Source organism: Primulina huaijiensis, chromosome 3 (assembly GCF_012295235.1).
Source record: "Primulina huaijiensis isolate GDHJ02 chromosome 3, ASM1229523v2, whole genome shotgun sequence".
NCBI lineage: Eukaryota > Viridiplantae > Streptophyta > Magnoliopsida > Lamiales > Gesneriaceae > Primulina > Primulina huaijiensis.
Genome location: NC_133308.1, coordinates 1337446 through 1359916, shown reverse-complemented (window position 1 = coordinate 1359916; position 22471 = coordinate 1337446). Strand labels below are relative to the sequence as shown.

At 36.2% G+C, this 22471-nt stretch overlaps 4 protein-coding genes across 5 annotated transcripts; 3 read left to right on the top strand and 1 right to left on the bottom strand.

Moving 5' to 3' along the window:
- The first annotated feature begins 3914 nt into the window (after nucleotides 1-3914).
- On the top strand, nucleotides 3915-6291 carry LOC140972870 (glycosyltransferase BC10-like). The gene is made up of 2 exons (XM_073435331.1): nucleotides 3915-5068; nucleotides 5515-6291. The coding sequence occupies exons 1-2, from the start codon at nucleotides 4433-4435 to the stop codon at nucleotides 6151-6153; spliced, it is 1275 nt and encodes a 424-aa protein (XP_073291432.1). The 5' UTR covers nucleotides 3915-4432; the 3' UTR covers nucleotides 6154-6291.
- A 2069-nt stretch (nucleotides 6292-8360) lies between these two features.
- LOC140972869 (protein SAR DEFICIENT 1-like) lies at nucleotides 8361-10736 on the top strand. Of its 2 annotated transcripts, none has more exons than XM_073435329.1 (7): nucleotides 8361-8592; nucleotides 8676-8751; nucleotides 8850-9435; nucleotides 9613-9773; nucleotides 9863-10054; nucleotides 10167-10275; nucleotides 10382-10736. In XM_073435329.1, the coding sequence occupies exons 1-7, from the start codon at nucleotides 8495-8497 to the stop codon at nucleotides 10543-10545; spliced, it is 1386 nt and encodes a 461-aa protein (XP_073291430.1). In that variant the 5' UTR covers nucleotides 8361-8494; the 3' UTR covers nucleotides 10546-10736. The 2 variants fall into 2 exon arrangements, with proteins under 2 accessions (XP_073291430.1, XP_073291431.1); XM_073435330.1 differs by having other exon boundaries at nucleotides 10170-10275; nucleotides 10382-10735.
- A 1418-nt stretch (nucleotides 10737-12154) lies between these two features.
- Nucleotides 12155-13122, top strand: LOC140972034 (kinesin-like protein NACK1). Its single transcript, XM_073434511.1, has 2 exons — nucleotides 12155-12601; nucleotides 12695-13122. Exons 1-2 carry the CDS (start codon nucleotides 12258-12260, stop codon nucleotides 13017-13019), a joined length of 669 nt encoding a protein of 222 aa, XP_073290612.1. The 5' UTR covers nucleotides 12155-12257; the 3' UTR covers nucleotides 13020-13122.
- A 677-nt stretch (nucleotides 13123-13799) lies between these two features.
- LOC140972868 (uncharacterized) lies at nucleotides 13800-17882 on the bottom strand. The gene is made up of 5 exons (XM_073435328.1): nucleotides 17229-17882; nucleotides 16378-16533; nucleotides 14762-14860; nucleotides 14501-14656; nucleotides 13800-14119 (listed from the first exon to the last, which is right to left on the bottom strand). Exons 1-5 carry the CDS (start codon nucleotides 17769-17771, stop codon nucleotides 13985-13987), a joined length of 1089 nt encoding a protein of 362 aa, XP_073291429.1. The 5' UTR covers nucleotides 17772-17882; the 3' UTR covers nucleotides 13800-13984.
- Between the last annotated feature and the right edge of the window lie 4589 nt (nucleotides 17883-22471).

Here is a 22471-nt window from a genome sequence, read left to right as displayed (position 1 = left end):
AGCTGTTGCCTGGACTTACAAAAGTGTCACTACCCTTTTGTGAGCATTGTGTTACCAATAAACAACACAGATTAAAGTTTGACACTTCTACTGCCAGGAGCAAAAGCATATTGGATCTGATTCATTCGGATGTTTGGCAAGCACCGGTTGTATCCCTAGGAAGGGTGAGATACTTTATCTCGTTCATTGATGATTTCTCTAGGAGATGTTGGGTGTATCCAATCAAGAAGAAATCAGATGTTTTCCAGATCTTCAAAGATTTCAAAGCGCGGGTTGAACTTGATTCAAAAAAGAAAATCAAGTGTCTGAGGACTGACAATGGAGGAGAATATATCAGTGACGAATTTGATGCATTTTGTCAACATGAGGGCATCAAAAGACAATTCACGATGGCTTACACACCTCAACAGAATGGAGTGGCGGAGTGGATGAACAGGACCTTGTTGGACAGAACAAGAGCTATGTTGAGGACTGCAGGTCTAGAAAATTCATTTTGGACAGAAGCAGTCAAAACCGCTTGTTATATTATCAATCGTTCTCCTTCAGTGGCGATTGATCTGAAGACTCCAATGGAGATGTGGACTGGGAAGCCGACGGATTATTCTCATTTGCATACATTTGGAAGTCCTGTGTACGTTCTGTACAATGAGCAAGAAAGATCGAAGTTGGATTCGAAATCCAGAAAATGTATCTTCTTGGGTTATACTGATGGAATAAAGGGGTTTCGCTTGTGGGATCCTACTGTCCACAAGCTTGTCATCAGCAGGGATGTTATCTTCGAGGAAGATAAAGTAAAGGGAGACAAAGGCACACCGAATTCAGAAACTACTATATTTCAGGTGGAAAATAAGACGGATGAAGGTCAAATTTCTTGTGAAGCAGTACCAGAGCACGAAGAACAAGAACAAGTTGAGTCTGAGGTTTCCAATGTGAGGCAGTCAACTCGAGACAGAAGACCACCAGGTTGGCTTTCAGATTATATCACTGAAAGAAATATTGCATATTGTATATTATCAGAGGATGGTGAGCCATCGAGTTTCCACGAAGCTACTCAAAGCTCGGATGTATCCTTGTGGATGATAGCAATGCAAAAAGAATTGGAGGCATTAGACAAGAATAAAACTTGGGATCTTGTTACACTACCACGATGAAGGAAAGCCGTTGGTAACAGATGGGTCTATAAGATCAAGCGTGATGGCAATAATCAAGTGGAGTGGTATCGTGCTAGATTGGTCGTAAAAGGGTATGCTCAGAAAAAAGGCATTGACTTCAATGAAATATTTTCTCCTGTGGTTCGGCTTACAACAGTCAGAGTAGTTCTAGCATTGTGTGCGGTGGTTGACCTACATCTAGAACAGCTAGATGTGAAAACAGCGTTTTTTCATGGAGATCTTGAAGAAGAAATCTATATGCTCCAGCCAGAAGATTTTGCGGAAAAAGGCAAGAGAACTTGGTTTGCAGGTTGAACAAATCTCTGTACAGTCTCAAACAGGCGCCGAGGTGTTGGTACAAGGGATTTGATTCCTATATCATGAGCCTTGGATACAACAGACTGAGTGCAGACCCTTGTACGTATTTCAAGAAGTCTGGTGATGGTTATATCATTTTGCTGTTGTATGTGAACGATATGTTGGTAGCAGGCCCCAACAAAGATCAGGTCCAAGGATTGAAGGAACAGATGGCTAGGGAATTTGATATGAAGGACTTGGGACCAGCAAACAAGATTTTAGGGATGGAAGTTCACCGAGACAGAAGTAACAGAAAGATTTGGCTTTTCCAGAAAAGTTATTTGAAGAAAGTCTTGCAACGCTTCAACATGCAAGATAGTAAGTCAATATCGACCCCTCTTCCTGTTAACTTCAAGTTATCCTCCGAGATGTGTCCTAGCAGTGAAGCAGAGAAGATTGAGATGTCTCGAGTACCATATGCATCAGGAGTGGGAAGTTTGATGTTCGCCATGATCTGTACAAGACCGGACATTTCTCAAGCAGTGGGAGTAGTTAGTCTGTATATGGCGAATCCTGGACGAGAGCATTGGAGCACTGTTAAGAAGATCCTTAGATACATTAAGGGTACCTCGAGTGCTGCATTATGTTATGGAGGATCGGATTTTACACTCAGGGGCTATGTCGATTCAGATTATGCAGGTGATCCTGATAAGAGGAAATATACTACTGGTTATGTGTTTATACTTGCAGGAGGAGCAATAAGCTGGGTTTCAAAACTGCAGACAGTTGTGGCGTTATCTACAATAGAGGCAGAATACATGGCAGATACTCAAGCTTGCAAGGATACAATATGAATTAAAAGGTTATTGGAGGAGATCGGGCACAAACAAGAGAATGTTCCTTTGTTTTTTGACAGTCAGAGTGCCTTGCACATCGCAAGGAATCCAGCCTTTCATTCCAGGACGAAACACATTGGAGTTCAATTTCACTTTCTGCGAGAAGTAGTAGAAGAAGGTAGTGTGGATATGCAAAAGATCCATACAAAGGATAACATAGCCGATTTTCTGACCAAGCCAGTGAACACTGATAAGTTTGAGTGGTGTAGATCCTCAAGTGGTCTAGCAGAAACGTAAGCAGCGGGGAATGGCAAGATTGAAAGGATGTGTGGAGATATGTTTGATTCTCAATCAAATCTCCAAGTGAGAGAAATGTCGGCAAAGAAGTCAACAAGAGTGTGCTAAGAAATATACATGAAATGCACATGCATTTATTGTGACGGAAGCGTTCAGACGAATAACGCGTTATACACGCATTTTCACACTGACAGGAGGCTCTATAAATAGAGCTCCCCCTTCATTCTGAAATCATCCCTTCTTCGAGTTTTCTCTCATCTTATAAGCATTTGAGTGCTTAGTTCTATAATATTTGTGAGGTGTTTGTTCTCCTGTATTAAGAGAGTGTGTGTTCTCTTTGGAAACACAGTGAGTGAGTTGTATACCACAAAATATTATAGAAGAAATTCTTTTCATCTTGCCCGTGGTTTTTACCCTAATAATTTTTTAGGGGTTTTTCACGTAAATCTCAGTGTCCAGTTTATTCTTTATTTTCGAGTTTTATTATCTCAAATTTCGCAAGTGGGACCAATACTATCATCTAACATTTGAGCATGACATTTGAGTCGATATAGTCGTGAGTTTGGCTCAGCTTGTACCCTCCAATTCTTTATGGCTTTCAGGACTAGAATAATTATTTAGCCTCAGCCACACACGACGGGATGACGTGGGTTTACACGAATCAGTGGCCAAGTCGATGAGTTAGATACAATTTTCAAATGAAAAAGGTGAAATATGTTTAATAGAATATGATGCATGCACGCTAATTGATTGTTAATATATTAGATGATCAAAAGCTTTTCTGTTTCTGTTTTTGTTTTTTAGTGTTTTATTTGGTAGCCTATTCGAAAGTATAGAAAATAACTATGATTTAATTTCATAAAAACAAAATCAATCCAACCCGAGATAAGATAATCAAGTGAAATTGTCCTTAGGAAGCACCCTATTTATTTGATGTGATTTATTAGATAATCAACACACACCAAATATCACATGATAAATGACAACAATTGATAAACTTGTTATCTATCATGTCATCGTCACATTCCACGAGTCAAATATTGTCTTATCATTATGTGCAAATGTGCTAATATTAAATGCCAATAACAATATCTTAATTCTTAAAATTCAATATTGTATCATATGAATGATCTTTGTACAAATTTCATGAACGCATACATAATTCACGAATATAATATAAAGAAAAAATGTTTCTTATTTAATACCCAATAAAAAAGAAGAAAAAAAAACATAGAGAAATTAGAAAGCCATTAGTTGACCTCATACACACACCCACGTCAATAGTGGATGCAAACTTGAAATAAAGGCATTTATGTGCGCATGAAAACGGTCTCAACTAAAAATTTGTCCACATGAAATGCCTTCCCTCGAAATAAGGAAACAAAGCAAAGTATTGGACGTTTGAAATCCACTTGGCACTCCATTCTCTCACAACTCTCCATCTCCCTTTTCGCTACTTCTAATTTTTAATCACTTGTCCTCTTAATAAAAACTGTTTTCTTTCATTTTCCAAATCTTACACATATTAAGTAGGTGTATTTTTTGCCTTCCACAAGTCAATGAAAAATGTCTCTTTTTGTAGTGCTTATTCTTTAATTTTGGGAGGGTTCGAAGATTACGAGTGATGTAAGCTAAAACTATTACTAGTTTGAGTTTCGGATCTTGGGAAATGGAAAGGTCAAGCTTCTTCTATGCCACAACATTCTTGAAAACTCTTTTAATTTATCAAATCATTAATGATCAAGGATATATAAGCTTTTGATCAATACCATCAAAAGTTCATTTTTCTTGATTCTTGAATTCTCCCTCTCAAAGCATTTGGTACGTGTTCATCTCCATTAATGATCAGAAATGAAGAACAAACATGAAGAAAAGCAACAATTGATCACAGCCGTTAGTCTCCTCAATTCTCAAGGTTACCTTCATAATCTCATTATTTATTTCCTCTTCTTTGGTTCCGGTTTAGTCATTGGAATCATTCTAAGTTCTTATCTAAAAGAAATCCCACTTGGCTCGCAACGCAAGCGATTCACCGATGACATCGTTCAGTCTTCTTCATTATCCATATCATCATGGCCACCACCGCCGCCTCCTCCTCCTCCTCCTCCTCCTCTGCTACCGCCTCCCCCGCCTCCTTCAACAACCGTGCTGCCTCATCCGTGTCCACAGCCTCTGCCTCCGATCCCAGCAGGAAGAATTGGGCTGAAAGAATATATCAAGCCACCAATTGCCATGCATGACATGAAGGAGGAGGAACTGCTCTGGAGAGCTTCGATGGTGCCCAAGATTCGTGAATTCCCATTCAAACGTACACCGAAAGTCGCTTTCATGTTTCTGGCCAAAGGGAATTTGCCGCTGGCTCCTCTTTGGGAGAGATTCTTCAGTGGCCATGATGGGTTGTATTCCATATACGTGCATGCTCAGCCGTCGTTTAATGGGACGATGCCGGAAGATTCGGTGTTCTATGGCCGAAGGATTCCAAGTAAGGTATTAATTCATTTCTTTTTTTCTTTTCTTTTTTTGGCCTGAATCTTCCTAGCTAGGTGACAGCATTTTTGTTCCAACATTATTGAATACGACGATGCAGCTCCAACATATTTTAATATTTTGAAATTATAAATTCGATCTTAAATTATTTTTATATAATTTTTCATAAGTTTTTAATGTTTTCATTTGAAAACAAAATTACACGTCTTCATGAACACTCACACCTATTAGATATGACATTATTGATATATTTGAGAGTTATCCACCCTGAGACAACTAACACACGACATTGGAGAACGAGTGACCCAACCATAAACAATTCAACACATAACGGTCGAGACTCTTAAAAGGGAGAATCCACTCGATGTGGACAACTACTAACTTGTATAGTTTAAAATTAAAATGTATAAATAGAAAATTATAACTAGATGTATACGAATTTGCAGGAAGTAGAATGGGGAAAATTCAACATGATCGAAGCCGAAAAACGACTTCTAGCAAACGCATTGCTGGATATGTCGAACCAACGGTTCATTCTGTTGTCCGAATCTTGCATTCCATTGTTCAACTTCGAAACAATCTACGACTACCTGGTCTACTCGCACACGACATTTGTCGAATCTTACGACCTGTTGGGTCCGGTGGGTCGGGGGCGATACAACAAGCGAATGATGCCACACGTGACTTTGGAACAATGGCGTAAGGGCGCTCAATGGTTCGAGATGGACCGGGAGATGGCCATAGAGGTGATATCTGACCACAAATACCACTTTTTGTTCAAAAGATACTGTAAGCCGGCTTGCTATTCGGACGAACACTACTTACCCACGATGCTCACGATGAAATTCCCGACGAGGAACGCGAACCGGACTTTGACTTGGGTCGACTGGTCCAAGGGTGGGCCCCACCCGGCGAAATTTCTCCGGCTCGACCTAACCGTGGAGATGCTGAACCAGATGAGGATAGGCACGGAATGCGTGTACAATGGGAAGCCTACCAATGTTTGCTACTTGTTTGCCAGGAAATTCACCGCAAACGCATTGGATCGGTTGCTGAGATTTGCTCCAAAGGTGATGAACTTTTGATTAATATGAGTTAGCTATTAATATTAATGAGTACATATCATTAAGATTCACAAGATTTTTACATATGATTTATGGTACTTGTTCCTCGATCGATGTAAGAAATTTGGCTGGAAACTTTGAATTACTATTGTAAAAAAAAAAAAAAAAAAAAAAAAAAAAAAGGAAACCACGAGAAACGATTTTACTTGTATAACATAGACTTGCTAGCAAACCTACAAAATTTGAGTAGTTCACCGCATCACAAAATTATATCTATAAAATAAGTCTACTCGATTTATATTTGCATTGAAAAGTAATATTTCGACAGTAAAATATTATTTTTCATATTTCGAAATATAACAAATTTTATATTTTCGATCGGTATGCACATTTTTAAAGTTTTTTTCTTTCAATAAACTAAATAATTATCAATAGACTAATATTCGACAAATAAGTATGACATATCTATTAATGAAATTTAAGTTTGCACAACTTAAAGTGCGAGCATCTTATTGCAAATTTAGGGAGTGTTTTTAATAGTTTTATTTTAAAGAAGTGATTAAGCTTATAGATTATAAAGAAGTAAGAAAAAAACAAGAATTGAGTAATGTTTGAATCAATGAGCTTTTAGATTTGAATTAAACTAATTAGTAGAATTTAACATATAATCTGAGTGTAAGAAACATATAAACCTAATTTTTTAAAATCAAAAATCACTTTTTTGGTGATCGGAAACACTACCTGATTCAATTATTTTTTTGATACCATAAATTTTATGAAATTATATGATATATTTGTTATTTTATATATATATATGTATGTGTGTGTGTGATATGAAATAAAACAATGTTTTCAAAAATGACCAATGCTCAAATCATTCTATTATAAAAAAACTGCCCAACCAGTCGAAACGGTTTAACCGGATGATCGGACCTGAATATTGTTTTATTATATAAATATTAATATAATATAATGAATAATATATTTTAAATTTTAAAACCTAAAAGTTATATATAAATAGAAAAAAAATATACATTTACCAAAAAGTTTAAAAACTAAATAACTATATAAATATAATCAAAATAATAATTATAGTTATATATATTTTTAAAACAAAAACAACTGATTAAATAAATTGTTACTAAAATAATATATTTATGAAGTCCAAATTTCAAATAATCAATTTATATATTTTACAAAATATTAAATCTAATATTTGAAAAATAAGAAAATTAATTTTTTTAAAAAAAATTCGAAAACTCAGTTCAATACCGATCCTACTGGTCTTATTGGTTGACCGATCAAACGATTTTTAAGCGATGTTCATATCGGACTTGTGATCGAGTATCGGTCAAACCGGCCAGTTCGGTTCTAAAAACAGCTAAAACGTACTCTACTGGGGTTGGTTGCATGAGTCATATGGACCTCTTAGTTCTTTAATACAGTGACCTCTTAGTTCTTTAATACAGTGATAATTTCCGTGTAATGATCTTATCAAATATGAGCGACTCTTAGCAATATCTATACTTATCGACAAATTGGTCTAATTTAATATTAATCTTTCGATGGTTTCGTACAGTAATACTTTCAAATTTTAGTATATTTTAATTATTTTAAAATAGAAAATTGAACGGATTAATTGAAGGATCAAGTAAAAAAGATAAAAGACAAAAACTCGTGTGAGACGGTCTCATAGGTCGTATTTTGTGAGACGGATATCTTAATTGGGTCATCAATGAAAAAATATTACTTTTTATGCTAAGAGTATCTCTTATTTGGATCATCCATGAAAAAGTATTACTTTTTATTATGAATATCGGAAGGGTTGACCCGTCTCACAGATAAAGATTTGTGAGACCGTCTCACAAGAGACCTACTCAAAAGAAAAAAAGACATGGACGACAATTATATATTTAAACAATAATATAATATATATATGTATGTAAAAAAAAATCATATATATACAAATTATTTATATGATAATATAGATGTGTATGTATATATATACGATGTCACAGATTTATCAGATCCAGTGTGTTTTGTGTGGGAGTGGACTTGTAAGAGTTGACGTCAAGGTGATTGCGTCACCACCGTCCGACCTGTTCCCAACCCCTCCTTCCTACCTTTTTCCTACGTTGTTCCACGAAATTTCTGACAAATATTGTCTCGAATATTATATAAAAACATCACTTTAATTATTTATTTCGTAAGCCTCAAGTCTCTTATTTTGTGGGGTCTTGATTAATATTAATTCCAACTCCCTTATATATAAATCTCCATATGGGTTGGTTTCTAAATTAACTAAGTTATCAAAATCCGATCTAGTTCAGTTGGTATACACTGTACGTAATATTTTTGACAAATGGCTGCGAAACGGCTTCGTGACGACGGCTCTGACGATGATCATCAAGATCAAACGTCGAGACTGAAGAGGATGAGAGGCGGGCGATCTTTTGCTTCGTACGTACAAGAAACATTGTTGTTGTTTTTTTCCTTGTTTTTCACGAGCACCGTTGTTTTATGTTATTGAGTGATGATGACAGGGTAATACGAGAGGTGGTTATGAAGAATTTCTTCGACAACATGTGCTCAACTTTGGAACCGTTGATTCGTAAAGTGGTGAGTGTGTGTGTGTGTGTGTGTGTGTGTGTGTGTGTGTGTGTGTAAGCTCATGTTATAATTTATTATCCATTCTTGATTTCATTACGTTTCTGCAGGTAAGTGAAGAAGTGGAAAATAGACTGAGGACTCGTCGGTTGGATTGGATCCCGAGATGTCCATCCGGTGCCATAGGAAGACTTGATCAAAATGAAGAGTACTGTCGAATACCAATGAACCTCAAATTAAGATTCACCGAAAGGCTTTCGCTCCCGATATTCACCGGCACCAAGATTTTGGACGTCCACAACAACCCTCTTCAAATAATCCTAGATGGCCATGATCATCATCAATATATTCCCCCTTGCTCGTCCATCAGGGTCGAGATCTTGGTCCTGGATGGGGACTTTCTCGGTACTAGTACTGATAATGATACATGGACTGAAGATGAATTTTCTCGGTATATCGTGAGGGAGAGAACGGGGAAACGGCCCTTGATTGCAGGGGAATCGAAGGTGAACTTGTGGAGTGGCATCGGTGTGGTCGGGGACATCGAGTTTACAGATAATTCGAGCTGGATTCGGAGTAGGAGATTCCGGCTTGGGGCTAGGGTGGTGAAAATCCAAGGTGGGAACAGCTCGCAAAATATGAGAATACGTGAAGCCGTGACCGAACCTTTTGTTGTCAAAGACCACCGCGGTGAATGTAAGTATTATTGTGTTAAACTTAATTATTCCTTCCTCTTTTTTAATATATATATATATATACACAACCTCTCTCCTACTCATTATTTGTTGGAACCAAATGAAAATATGGGTAGTTTGACCGTTGACGGAATATTTTTTGATAAATATTATGTTATAATAAATCAACTGTACGCAGTGTACAAGAAACATCATCCACCAGCTTTAGAGGACGAGGTTTGGAGACTGGAGAAGATAGGAAAAGGGGGAGCATTTCACCAGAAACTAGCATCTGAGGGTATTCACACTGTCCAAGATTTCTTGAAGCTTTCCATGGTTGATTCCACAAAACTTAGAACGGTAAAAAAAAAAAAAAAAAATCTTTTAGTTTACTACAACTTTAATATATATGTGTGTGTCGCGTGAATTGATAAATTTGGACGGTGCAGATAATGGGAGCAATGTCGGACAGAATGTGGGAAGCGACCTTAAAGCATGCTAAGACTTGTGTGATGGGCACCAAGTTGTATAGATGTCATGGGGAAAACTACATCTTGACCATCAATCCCATCTGCCAACTGGTCGAGATCGAAATCGAAGGTCAAATTTACTTGGAGAGCGACTTTAAAAGAATACAAGGGGTGAGTATGTAACATAATCTAATATGGATTCTTGAATTATTTTCACAATGACAAAAAATTACATGAAACACTAAAGTAGACAGCATTGTGAAACAATTTTCATGCTTTGAAGCAGGCATACGTACAACGTTTGGTGAAAGATGCATATACAAAATGGAATTGCTTGGAGGAATTCGATAGCCAAGCCCACAACACAACACAACTAGTACTAACCCACAAGGGTACCACCTTCTACGTACTCTAGCTTTTAACACTATACACACACACACACACACACACACACACATATATATATAGGTCATTCTTGATTGAATTAAGGATGTACAGGTGAAATGGAGGGGGATTCATACAACTGTAGTGAACAAATGGCGATAAGGTGCTTTGCAGGAGGGGATGCGTACTTAACGAATGGAACCTGCGAAGTGGACACGATGTCTAACAATGAAGAGGGGGAATGGGCTCTAAATTCAGGGTTCTATATCGACCATTGAAGTCGTGAAAGCACTTTGCCAGCTACTGATTATTTTGTACATTCATTATGTTGCATACATGTAATTTGTGATCCGATTGTTATCTTTTGTAATCTTGATTCGCTATTCAATTTTCCGTATGTACTTCATGTGTAGGCTACTGAAATTTGATTCGCTAGTTGTAAAAATTCCTAGTTTGACAATAACAACAATAATTTTCAGTAGACTAATAGACCCCAACAAACTCTATAACAATGTTTGAACCAAGTCATACGCATTTGGCACACTTCGAAGCACATGAATCTTGATCTTCAATATCGTCCCCTCAAGATTCGGTTGCTCATCTTCGAAAATATTTCTATTTCTGATATCCCAGATATGGTAAACCGTTGCAGCGAGAGCCACACACCGCATCTTATTGAGGGTCGAGCTACCACGACGATTAACACCTCGGAAAGCATTCAGAACGGCCGCAGTAGTTCCTATTCTCTTACGCATCCCAAGCAATGAACGAATACAATTCCAGATAGATCTAGCTATAGGACAATCAAAGAAGAGATGACTCACAGATTCAGCAGAATAGTTGCACAAAACACAATATCTGTCTAGAAGATAACTTAGTCTGTCACGAGTAAGTAACTTGCAATGAGCAACCAACCACAACAAGAACCAATGCTTCGTAAATACATAATTCCGTCATTGTGTGCTCAAAATTCGAAAACGGTAGGTACATGTATAAACTAATGAAAAAACATACGCAAACTTGTCAATACTTGAAAACTTAAAAAGTGTTTTTTGTGATAATAACCAAGATTTGGCTTGAAATTGGACTGTTCAAAACTGGTGATGGCCAAAATCTGAACTCAAAATTGATATATATTATGTATGAAAAAAACATTTTATATGCACAACTTCAGGATCGGAATATTCATTCAATTAATTGTTCAAAATATATAATATATATTACTACGGTATATATATATTTAAAATACGCCATAAATATGTTATATACAAAACCCAATTAATTTATTTATATATAAAACAAAGTAATAAAATGAGAATTGTGCAGACCGTATTCTAATACTTGGAAGTAGTTTTTTTTTTTTTAATCTTTTATGTGGTATTATATTATACACAAAATAAATTATAAGTCAATTAAAAATACATGTTATTTTTTGTAATTAGGAAGTGGTCATACCAAATCTATCAAAGTAGTTACTATAATTGCCACATTTTTTTTAATAATAAGATAGTAAGTAAACTTATGGGGGTGTAATCAAACCGTATCGAGCCGAATATTAATAAAAATTTAAAACTCGAATTAAGTATATTCAAGTTCAAGTTTGATTCGAAATTTTAAATTTTTTGAGACTTTTGCTTGAAATGAAGTTCTAGTTCCACTCGAAATGTATGTCTGATCCTATTCACAAGATATTTAAATATTGCTAGGATATTAAGGTCTGATATTAAAAATTCGAAAGCTCTAAACATCCGAGGTGTTGCCAAGCTGCACTACCAAAAACAGCTTTTTGTATGCCTGGCAAGATAATTATTCTCTTTCAACTTCTTATTTCGGCATCAATAGATATTCTAAAGCCATGAGATTACGTTGAAAACCACGTGTGGCAGGGAGCTAGCAGGGGAGACCTGTAGGTTTCTTTTCTTTGGCATGCACTAGCATATAAGGAAAATCTCATTATCTTTTACACATTTCGGTTCTATTTGACCTTCCAATGTTACCTTCCTGTCTTTATGTGATCGAGCTCGAAGCAAATGAAGCTTCTGGACACAATTTGGATGATGGTGAGATTCTTCCCGAGATACAGGAGTCACCTGCATCGTGGCATACAATTATTACTGAGCAGAGGCAGCAGATTTTCGAGTTGTGGGATGTTTGCCGTGTGTCAATAATTCACAGGACACAATTTTATCTGCTTTTCAGTGGGGATCATGCTGATCAGATATACATGGAAGTGGAGCTTAGACGCTTGACATGGCTGCAGCAACACCTAAACAAACTTGGAAGTGCAAGCCCCGCTCGTGTGGGAAACGAACCCACAATCTCTTTATCATCCAGGTTCATCACTGTCTATCCTAAAAAAGAGCTTTTTTAATTGATGATTATTAAGTTAAAAGCCTCTGATTTCAAATTATCTAATACGTCATTCAGCATCAGAGCGGTGAAGCGTGAAAGAGAGTTTCTTGCAAAACGGCTAACAAGTTTGACGACCGAGGAAAGAGATGCCCTGTACATGGAATGGGATGTACCATTGGAGGGGAAACAACGAAAGATGCAGTTTATAAACAAGCTCTGGACCAATCCATATGATTTTAAGCATGTGCAAGAGAGTGCTGAGATTGTTGCAAAGCTCGTGGAGTTCCACGAAGGTGGAAATATCTCAAAAGAAATTATTGAATTGAATTTTGCGGTCCCATCTGATAAAAGACACTGGTTTATGAACTGGAATCAGATATCAAACCTCCTTCACTTGTGAAAAACTTCAATCTCTGTGCTTATAATCCCAGTTCATGTTTTCTGTATACAAATTGAGGCACCCAATTTTTTTAGTTTTTCTGTGTTTAAATGATGTATGTTGTACGAACACCCACTACAAATATCATTCTCTTAAAAATATATTAAGTCCTTGTCAAATATATATATGTATATACTAAATCGCTCTTTATCCACTTCTACCATCTCCCAATAATAGTTTTGGACCCCTCTCTTTTTTGTCAAGATCCTGCGTTATTATTATTTTTTTTGTCCGGGTTAAGAGAGACCATCAAAATTAAGTAATCCGCAATATCCGTAGCCAGAGAGGGATGGTCACTCCCTCCCTTCAAAGTTTCTCACCCAGTGTTTTTTTTATAGCATCCGTATAGGATAAAATGGTATTACGCCTCTATGGTGGAGAAAAGAAAAAGTATAGTTGAGGGTCAGCCACTGCAAGCTCTAACTTTTGGTACTGCCAACGGCTAGAGCAAATGTACCATACAATTAATACATTGGTGAGTTAATAAAGGCTATCTAGAGCCATACCGGTGCAATATTTTCGAGAAGATTGAAGAATGTAGCAGCTTTACGACTGATCCTAGAAAACACGGAAATTACCTGATTCACGGTACCATGTACCAAAGTTGTCTCTGTTTTGAGATTAACAGTCTTTTGCAAGGGAAAAAAAAAAAGCAAAGAAAAAAAAGAGGGAGAGAACCAACTGTTTGAAAGTGTGTTTGCATTACCAATCTCGACTTAAGGAACTTTTCAAACAAATTTGAATAAAGAGAACATTTTCCAATAAATTAAAGATTCCGTTTCAAACAACAAAATGGTATTAAATTTAGGGACAAAGATTCAGAAATCCCATGATCAACGGAAAAAAGTCTATATCGCAGTTCTTCAAATCTGTACAGATTAAACAAAGCAGCGGCAAAATTTATGAGAGCTGCCGAGTGTGACGGCTTAGATTTGAGAAATGGCCGCAGTTTTACAGATGGGACAAGTTTTTTTCTGCATCAGCCACTGCTTTATGCAATCAATATGGAAGGAGTGTCCACAGTTCAGGTTCCCTGTCTCCTCATCCTTTTTGTATTCCTCCTAGTTTATATATTAACTAACGTAGGTTAGAAAATCAGAAATATTTTCAAAAAACAGTTTTAATATTATTGGTATGTGTTTTAAATGACCTAATAGTTAGGACAAAATTTATACCATATTTATCCCAATGTCACACCTAATAAAGAGGCTGACGGAAAGAGAGGTGGTAAAAGTTTTAGCCCTATGAACCTTGTATCAACCATATAGATCGTTGTAGCCTAACCAGTAACCACATAGTTTCTGTTTCGAATCACATTCTCTTTTCACTATATTTCTTTTACTTTAAATTTAAAAAATGAGCAATTAAATAAATAAAAACTGTCGAAAACAAGGAAAACCATGTCTATACATAGTACCAGTACCAGATACCACAAGGCTAACCTGGCATATACTGCATTTCCTTTCAATTTCGGTGGGAAAACGTGAGGTAAAATTGTTCGACATTGCAAGCTTACTACTCCTCAGACAGTGAGTTATCTCATCTTCTCTGAGACCAGTGTTCACATAGCCAATACTGTCACCGAGTTCCAGTAATTCCTGTAGCGTCATGTGGAAGTTAAAATATCTATTGGGGGCATAACATTCAAATATTGGTAGCGGCTCAACAATATTAAGCAAAGCCAAGTACGGAGCCACACTTACCTCATATGACATGCTATCAATATCTAGCCTCATATCCCGGTGTAGATCGAGCACATCAGGACTCCCTTCTGTCAACAAACTACTTTGGAGCATTACAATCTGCAAACCACACTGATACTTCTTCTTAAATTCACAAAAAAGTCTTTTTTCATCATCTTTTTCAGTTACAACCAGAAATGCTTGATAGGTCAAGTTAGACAAGATTCAAGCCAGAATCACCCAGCTAATTCATGTGTGAAGCAGAACAATAGAAGTGATTTATGGCTTGAACCAGATTTGGTGTCTTGATGGGTTGAACTGGGTTTGCAATTACAGGATTCATTCATACCAATTCAGTTCCAGTTAGCTACCAGACTTGATCTGTTTGAGGTGGAAATCAGTATATCCCCAGAACTGGAATGATTCCATTGGACTGGTCTGGATGCCTTGAAACCCACTTCGAAAACTAGTTGGAACCATTATGTGACAGGCGTCTAACTTTAATTTTAACTAGCTTTCAACTCCACTGAATGGTATGGACATCAGATTTTTCAGCCAAGAAACACAAATAAACTCTAGTTAGCTATTAAAAAGTGAAGTAAGATTTGAGACATGAGATACCTCCGTGTCAATTTACATATCTCTGGCTTGGGCCGCTTGGCTATTTTCTTATTCTTTCAATCCACTTTACAAGCCAACAATCCATACCATTTGGTTGTAGGGGTTGTACTGCTTAATTGTTGAGCTGACAAAATTGTTTTGGTTTAAACTAGAAAATTGTTTGTGCCACAAAATATTCTACCTGATCACATATACCTCGAGTAATTCTTGTGTGGGTATAACTTTATTTTCATTGATATGCTTCAAAGGTACCAAAATACCAACAATCGCCAATTAAGTTTGTCAACTCAAGCCAGTTAGTCGATCCCATAATGGGGCATTGCCCTCACTTAGATCCAATGACTCGTGAGGATCCACATACATTTTTTTATGTGGTCCCACATGTGTGACCTACTGTGGATCAATACAATCATTGTAGGTTGAACAAATCCGCTCAAGCCTTGCCTAACACTCTCTTCCCACATGTGGGACCACATAAGAAAATGTATGTAGCCCATTGTGGATCAATACCATCATTGTAGGTTGAACAAATCCGCTCAAGCCTTACCTAACACTCTTCAGCTGTATGATCGATTTTTTGTAGGCAAACAGGTTGATCAAACATTCTGTTCAGGCTTAAGGATTTGATAAAAGACTATGTCACTATATTTGTTAGGAATTTTCAGAGGCTATATTCATTATATTATGAAAAACAGTTATTTTGAGATATTGACTCTTGCATTTGAATTTTGGCAACTAAATGATGTATTAATAAGATTTCAAGGCTTTTTATCATAGCAGAACGATGCAAAGGCACGGCAGATCCAGCATCACAAATCCATTATATGTACTAGCTCAAAAGCATCCTTTATTTAATTAAACATAAAGATTTAAGGTACTCGACACAAGTGAGTGTATATGTTTTTGAAGCCCTTGGAAAAGATGGTTTACTGATCAACAACTAAGCCTGTCAAAGTAATTTCAGTTATAACATTCTAGATCTCATAAAATTAGGATGATGCTCAAATTAAACAAACCTCAGCAAGTCCATCTCGGAAACCATTTCTGACATGACGGTTATGTCTAGATCCAGAAACATCAGAACAGAAGCGTGGAATTTCTAAGGCCACATGAGGATCAAAGAAAGGGATATCTTCTGAGCTCACCATTCTCCTCATGGTAAATGATGACCGCTGATAATTCACAAAAACTAAATAAACATCAGTATAAATTCATCTCTAAAGTGACAAGTTGGAGTCCATCATTTAACATCATAAAGCTGTTTTACAAGACAAAATAAAAAGAACCATTCAACAGAAAATCAAAAGAACAAAAAACAAATCCAATTATAAAGGTTCATAAAAAGGTGAAATGAAGCATGCAGAACAATTCATTTGAGATATGGGATCCGGTTGATGATCTTCGGGATATAGATTGACCCAAAAGTGATTACCCAGTCTTCAAGTTTAACACAAAACCTTAGAAATGGTAAGGATGCCACGCCAGCAGAATTAGCTTAAGAATACAAAAACATATATCAATCACATGATGTCTCCCAAAATTATCATTTCAGATACTAAATGCTTGACCTGTGACTATGAGACAATGACTAGTAACTAGTGAGTCCCCGTGATATTAGAACCGCAGGCAGCACCCTAATGTCAAGAACAATACTCAAACAAAGAATAAAAAATCTATCTTGTGAACAAATGCACATAGTCAAGTAGTACTAGATAAAGAACAATGGGGAAACAGAGACGCAAGAAAACACCCAAAAAATCACCTTTAGCTGATATTAAGCAGAAAACATTCCCCATTTTTCAGAAATATATGGAACCACAAAAATAAATGTAAAGAAAACGTAGAGCAATGAAAAAAGCACGAGTACCTCCCTCTGACCAAGAATAATCTTGTCGACCCCATCGATTTTGCCTCTAGTAAAGACAGAAGGAGGCCGTCTCGAAACAACACAATCAACAGAAGCAGCATCGGTGGTCAACCCAATCCCAGGACTGCACCAAACATCAGGCGCACTCACACAACTTGAAGATAGTGCCAATGAAAGCGAGGATTGGGACAAAGGGTTAGCATTATTGGTGCTAATATTAGCAACATCAGAAGAGTTGTTACAGAACAGCTTGCTGCCGCCGCTACTTTTCTTGGTCTTGAGCACTTTCCTTTTCACTTTCTTGGCTTCCCAGTTGGATGAAGTTCTAATGGATGCAGGAACCGAGACCTGTGAAGAGGCAGTGCAGCCTAGTCCTCTGAATGTGGAGGAAGTGAAGTTGTTCTTCTTCTTAGAGGTGGAGGCGTCAATTGTGGTGTCGTTGGAGAAAAGAATCGAGGAGATGGTGGGTTTATAGCGGAGGGAATTTAGATCTGTCTCTGGGTTTGGGTTTCTTGGCCTCCTGTACTTGGGGTAATCGGCCATGGCTGAGTTTTGTACAGACCAAAGCCAGGAGGAGACCACGGAAGTTGGGAGAGGAAGAGAGTGGCTATGTAATCCCAAGAATATTATATTACTTTGAAAAAAGAGATGTTCTGTGGTTTAAAAAAGAATAAAACAAAGAAAGAAAAATGGTCTATTGTGGTTGAGTGAGAGAGAAAAGCGTTTGCTTTAGGAGCGTGTTCGTACAGTTTTTGATTTTCGTCTAATTGAAATTATCAAAATTGATTTGGCAATTTCGGAAATAAATCCATAAAAATAGTAAAATGATAAATAAATAAATAAAAGGCCCGAGGATGAACCATTTCTCGGATTCATGTAATCCTCGGATTTTAAATTCAAGACTTATATGTCGATATTATTTGTATTATATTTTATGTTACTTTAATTTATTTATAGAATTGATTCATAAAATAAATTATGAATAATATCAATAATATAAAAATCGAATGAGATCCTATATAGATCATGTACGGATAGATTGAGTGAGTTGGATGCGGCAATCTACTGAGCAGAAATGTATAATTTTTATGTGAATATTTTGACATGATGGGATTAGTATGACCTGACCTCATGGGATGAGCCCCCGAGTGGTCTGGCCTGCTTGGTGGGATGACCTCGGGTGGTCTGACCTATCTGATGGATGAGCCCGGGTGATCTGGCATGCCTTGGTGGGATGACCTCGGGTGGTTTGGCATGCCTGATGGATAAGCCCGGGTGGTCTGGCCTGCTTTGGTGGGATGACCCCGGGTGGTCTGGCCTGGTCTCTATGGGTGGTCTGGCTGGCTGGTGGGAGGACCCTGGGTGGTCTGACCTAGTCTCCCAATTGGTCTGGCATGTCTTGTTGGGATGACCTCGGGTAGTCTGACCTGCCTTATGGATGAGCCCGGGTGGTTTGGTCTGTCTTGGTGGGATGACCCAGGGTGGTCTGGCCTGGTCTCCTAGGTGGTCTGGCTGGCTGATGGGATAACCTCGGGTAGTCTGGTCTGTCTTGACAGATGAGCAGCCTGGCCTGTGAGTACCCTTGACAGGGTAAGATGAGCTTGGGTCAGACGAACTGCACACACTCAACAAGCAAATGTCGGTGGGGCGTCGGAAAGGTTTTCGGCATGGCCACTCATACGCTTAAGTCACCACAAGGTTCATTAAGTAGATAGAAAATTTATTGAATGCAGTAGAATGCAATATATATTTCTCAAATGAGCAAACATATGTATTTATAAGGGGAAGATGACCTCGATTATAGTGCATGGAAACTGTTTCTGATTTTACATATGCCCAAGCCATTTTATCTGGCGACTGCTCATGCCCTGTCATCTTACAATTGCCCATGCTCTGTCCTCTTTTAGTAGGCATGACGACCCATATTGTTCTGGTCTTGTCATGGACACTGATTATCTAATGACGCGTGGTGACCAATACTGGTCGGGTGACTTGAACCCTAATATGACTAGATGAACCCTGGCCAGACTCGAGAACCATGTCCGAGCGAGAGAACCCTGGGTGGGCGAGATTGACCCTGGCTAAATTTTACAAATGCTCTACTCCTGAGAGCAAATTAAAGTCTAACTCATTTAAGTTTTTTTTTTTATGTCCGAGTCCAAAATGACTCGAGCCCTTTCCAAGGCATCATATATCATCACTTTTATTCTTATATAAAAGAGAATTGTTATTTATACTCAATTTTTTGTTATATATACATTTTATTTAATGTATAAACTTTATGCACAGGTAGAATGCAAATAATTAAAAAAAATAGAGTGTAAATAACAATTCCATATGCATGATATAAATTACTATCTAACACAGATATATGCATTGACATTTATATAACTTTATATTTTTTTCAGAAAAATAATAATAATGGCCAAAATATGACCATATTTTATTTTTGAAAAATTGACCAATATTTTTTGCCATTTATTTTAAAATTTTATCTTAAGATCCGAGAAATTATTCCTCGGAATGTTATACTTTTTAATATTTGTAATTTTGTTATGGTTTATTAATTTTTTATATTATTTTATTATTAAAAAAACCCACGTATTCACCATAAGATAAGATTGAATTCAAGTTGCTTCATGTTTGAAATGGGCACACACCAATAAAGTATGCTGTTGTCGCATCCAATTCTTTGTACTAAAGTCTGTAAAACAGTAATAAATAAATTTTAAAAAAAGAAGAAGAAGAAGAACACAGTATTTTCTTAATTGACGGAAGCGGCACCTTTTTAAAAGGCTTGAGTATCATGTTTTATTGGTGAAGACGCAAATGCGATGGACGTTTAAAATAATGATTATTATGTATATGAATCATGATTATAATAATTAATATATCGAGTATCCATACATATTACATTATAATATAATAAATTATATTTTAATATATCCTTCACACTAATAAAATAAATGAATAATCAAGCATATTTTTACATGGTTATGAATATTTTCGGAAAAGTGCAACCGAAAATTTACATCGTTATGAATTTATGATAAATCAATATATATCGGATCAAACACGATATTTTTTTTCATTTCAAGAACCATTATATGGTAATATCTTTCTCTATTTTTAAAGGACATGTTATTGTTCTAAGATATGCCGTACATGGTAGGTACCCACTATGACCACTCATAATCCAATTGAAACAAGTCAAAAACTTGTGTGAGACGGTCTCACGGGTCGTATTTTGTGAGACGGATATCTTATTTGGATCATCCATGAAAAAGTATCACTTTTTATGCTAAGAGTAATAGTATTCTCTTATTTTGGTCATCCATGAAAAGTATTACTTTTTATGCTAAGAGTATTACTTTTTATTGTGAATATCGGTAGGGTTGACCCGTCTCACAGATAAAGATTCGTGAGAATGTCTCATAAGAGACCTACTCTTGAAACAATGCAAACTACTCATCACTTTTTGTGATACGGTCTTACATGTCAATTTTGTGAGACAAATCTCATATTTAGATCAACCATGAAAATTATTATTTATTATTATAAGTATGAACAATGAGTGTAAAGGGTGAGTATGAGGTTAGAAAATTAGAGGGGGACAGCTTGTAATGAACAAAAATCTGCTTGGTCCCTAACCACAATACACAACGTGACCAAACAAATCCAACCCATTTTTGTAATAAATAAGGCACGTAACTGAGGTGGGGTTCTTCACTCGATTTATTGAATCATGCTATTGTATAGCCGAAGACTTGGATATTCAAAATTTTTAATAAAGTTCAGTCGAGTTAATTCGGACATGCCAATTATTAGAATTTGACAAGTTAAAAAATGGTTTAAAATTAATTTTCATTACAACACGAAGGCATCGACATAGCGCTTAAACATTTAAGCAAGTGGATGAGATAAATAGATGATAGAATGATGATGAAACCCACAGACGTTGTTTTTCGATCAAAATAACGATTACCCAGTACATGGTTGGATGTCTAGGAAGAATGGATTCCAAGATTCATTAAAACGCTACACATGATAAACTCATAAGAACTTCTAATTGATTTATTTATTTTTTAATTAAAGGTGTGCTAGGATTTAAGGTATCTGAAATTACTGATTTTACATAAAAGATGGTCTCACGAATCAATTGTGTGAGTCATATATCTTATTTGGGTCATTCATGAAAAAGTATTACTTATTATTATAAATATGGATATAGTTGACTCGTTTCATAAAAGACATACTATTAATTTTAATATATCGAGACGAATAATTTATTTGCACGGGTGTTATTTTAAATATATAATTCAAATCACGTTTCAAATCGAATATTTTCATCCAACGCACAAAAAGTAAAAAATATATAAAAATTTAATCTAGATTTAACAAAGATTTTGATGTATTAATTTATCTTGGACAAGGCCGTGACCGTGGAATAATTTTTTGATTAAAATCATATAGCAAACTTTTATCGAAAGGGGTCAACAGAAAATGGGTCGTAGGTTTATCAAAGCTTTAAATTGAAAAACAGGCCCATAAATAATTTGATGGTTACAAATTATAATTTTTTCTCGAATATTATTACATTTATTTGTATTTATTTTATTTATTAGAATGCTAGTATCGATTAACTATATGATATCATATTCATATTCATGTATATTTTCACTACATCTAAGGAAGTCATTTTCTTAATTAAATAGTTGTTCGATGTTATTTTACAAATTTTATCACTACGAAAGTGGGGTAAGGTCAAAAAAGGTCCTACCCTACTGGACTAATTCATTGATTCCATGAAATTGTAAAGGTAAATTCCAAGTGACGACTGTGTTTTTTCGAATTTTGGAAACTGTCTGATGTGAAGCTCCTTGTGTCAAGAACATATCCTTTCTTTTAAATTTTAAATATTTTTTTGATCTATCATTAGATATTTGAGAAGTAATTAAGAAGAAATCATTAAAGAAATATTTAATCATAGTTATAAATAAAGTAATCCGTCATTAAATTAGTGACTTTGAAACAAAGCAATCAGCTAATTATTTTTATTAGGTATTGGTAACTTTCTGAAAATATGCTTTACTTTTGTTTTGATTTGACAGAGTTGTTGCTGCAGTTCTTCTCGCGAGTCCTTGTGGACCAGGATGGCATGTGTTTGGTGAAATGGGAAAAAAATTAGAAAAATTGTTTTAACACGAGATTTTGACAAAAACTTGTATGAGACGATTTTACGA

Excerpts from the sequence above, each read along its gene's own strand:
- LOC140972870 (XM_073435331.1), top strand. The coding sequence starts at position 4,433 with ATGAAGAACAAACATGAAGAAAAGCAACAATTGATCACAGCCGTTAGT. Across the intron at positions 5,069-5,514 it reads GCCGAAGGATTCCAAGTAAG|GAAGTAGAATGGGGAAAATT; the intron begins GTATTAATTCAT and ends ACGAATTTGCAG.
- LOC140972868 (XM_073435328.1), bottom strand. The coding sequence starts at position 17,771 with ATGGCCGATTACCCCAAGTACAGGAGGCCAAGAAACCCAAACCCAGAG. Across the intron at positions 14,657-14,761 it reads TTGATAGCATGTCATATGAG|GAATTACTGGAACTCGGTGA; the intron begins GTAAGTGTGGCT and ends ATGACGCTACAG. Across the intron at positions 14,120-14,500 it reads GGAAATGCAGTATATGCCAG|GAGGAATACAAAAAGGATGA; the intron begins GTTAGCCTTGTG and ends TATATAAACTAG.
- LOC140972034 (XM_073434511.1), top strand. The coding sequence starts at position 12,258 with ATGTTACCTTCCTGTCTTTATGTGATCGAGCTCGAAGCAAATGAAGCT. Across the intron at positions 12,602-12,694 it reads ACAATCTCTTTATCATCCAG|CATCAGAGCGGTGAAGCGTG; the intron begins GTTCATCACTGT and ends TACGTCATTCAG.
- LOC140972869 (XM_073435329.1), top strand. The coding sequence starts at position 8,495 with ATGGCTGCGAAACGGCTTCGTGACGACGGCTCTGACGATGATCATCAA. Across the intron at positions 8,752-8,849 it reads AACCGTTGATTCGTAAAGTG|GTAAGTGAAGAAGTGGAAAA; the intron begins GTGAGTGTGTGT and ends ACGTTTCTGCAG. Across the intron at positions 10,055-10,166 it reads ACTTTAAAAGAATACAAGGG|CAGGCATACGTACAACGTTT; the intron begins GTGAGTATGTAA and ends CATGCTTTGAAG.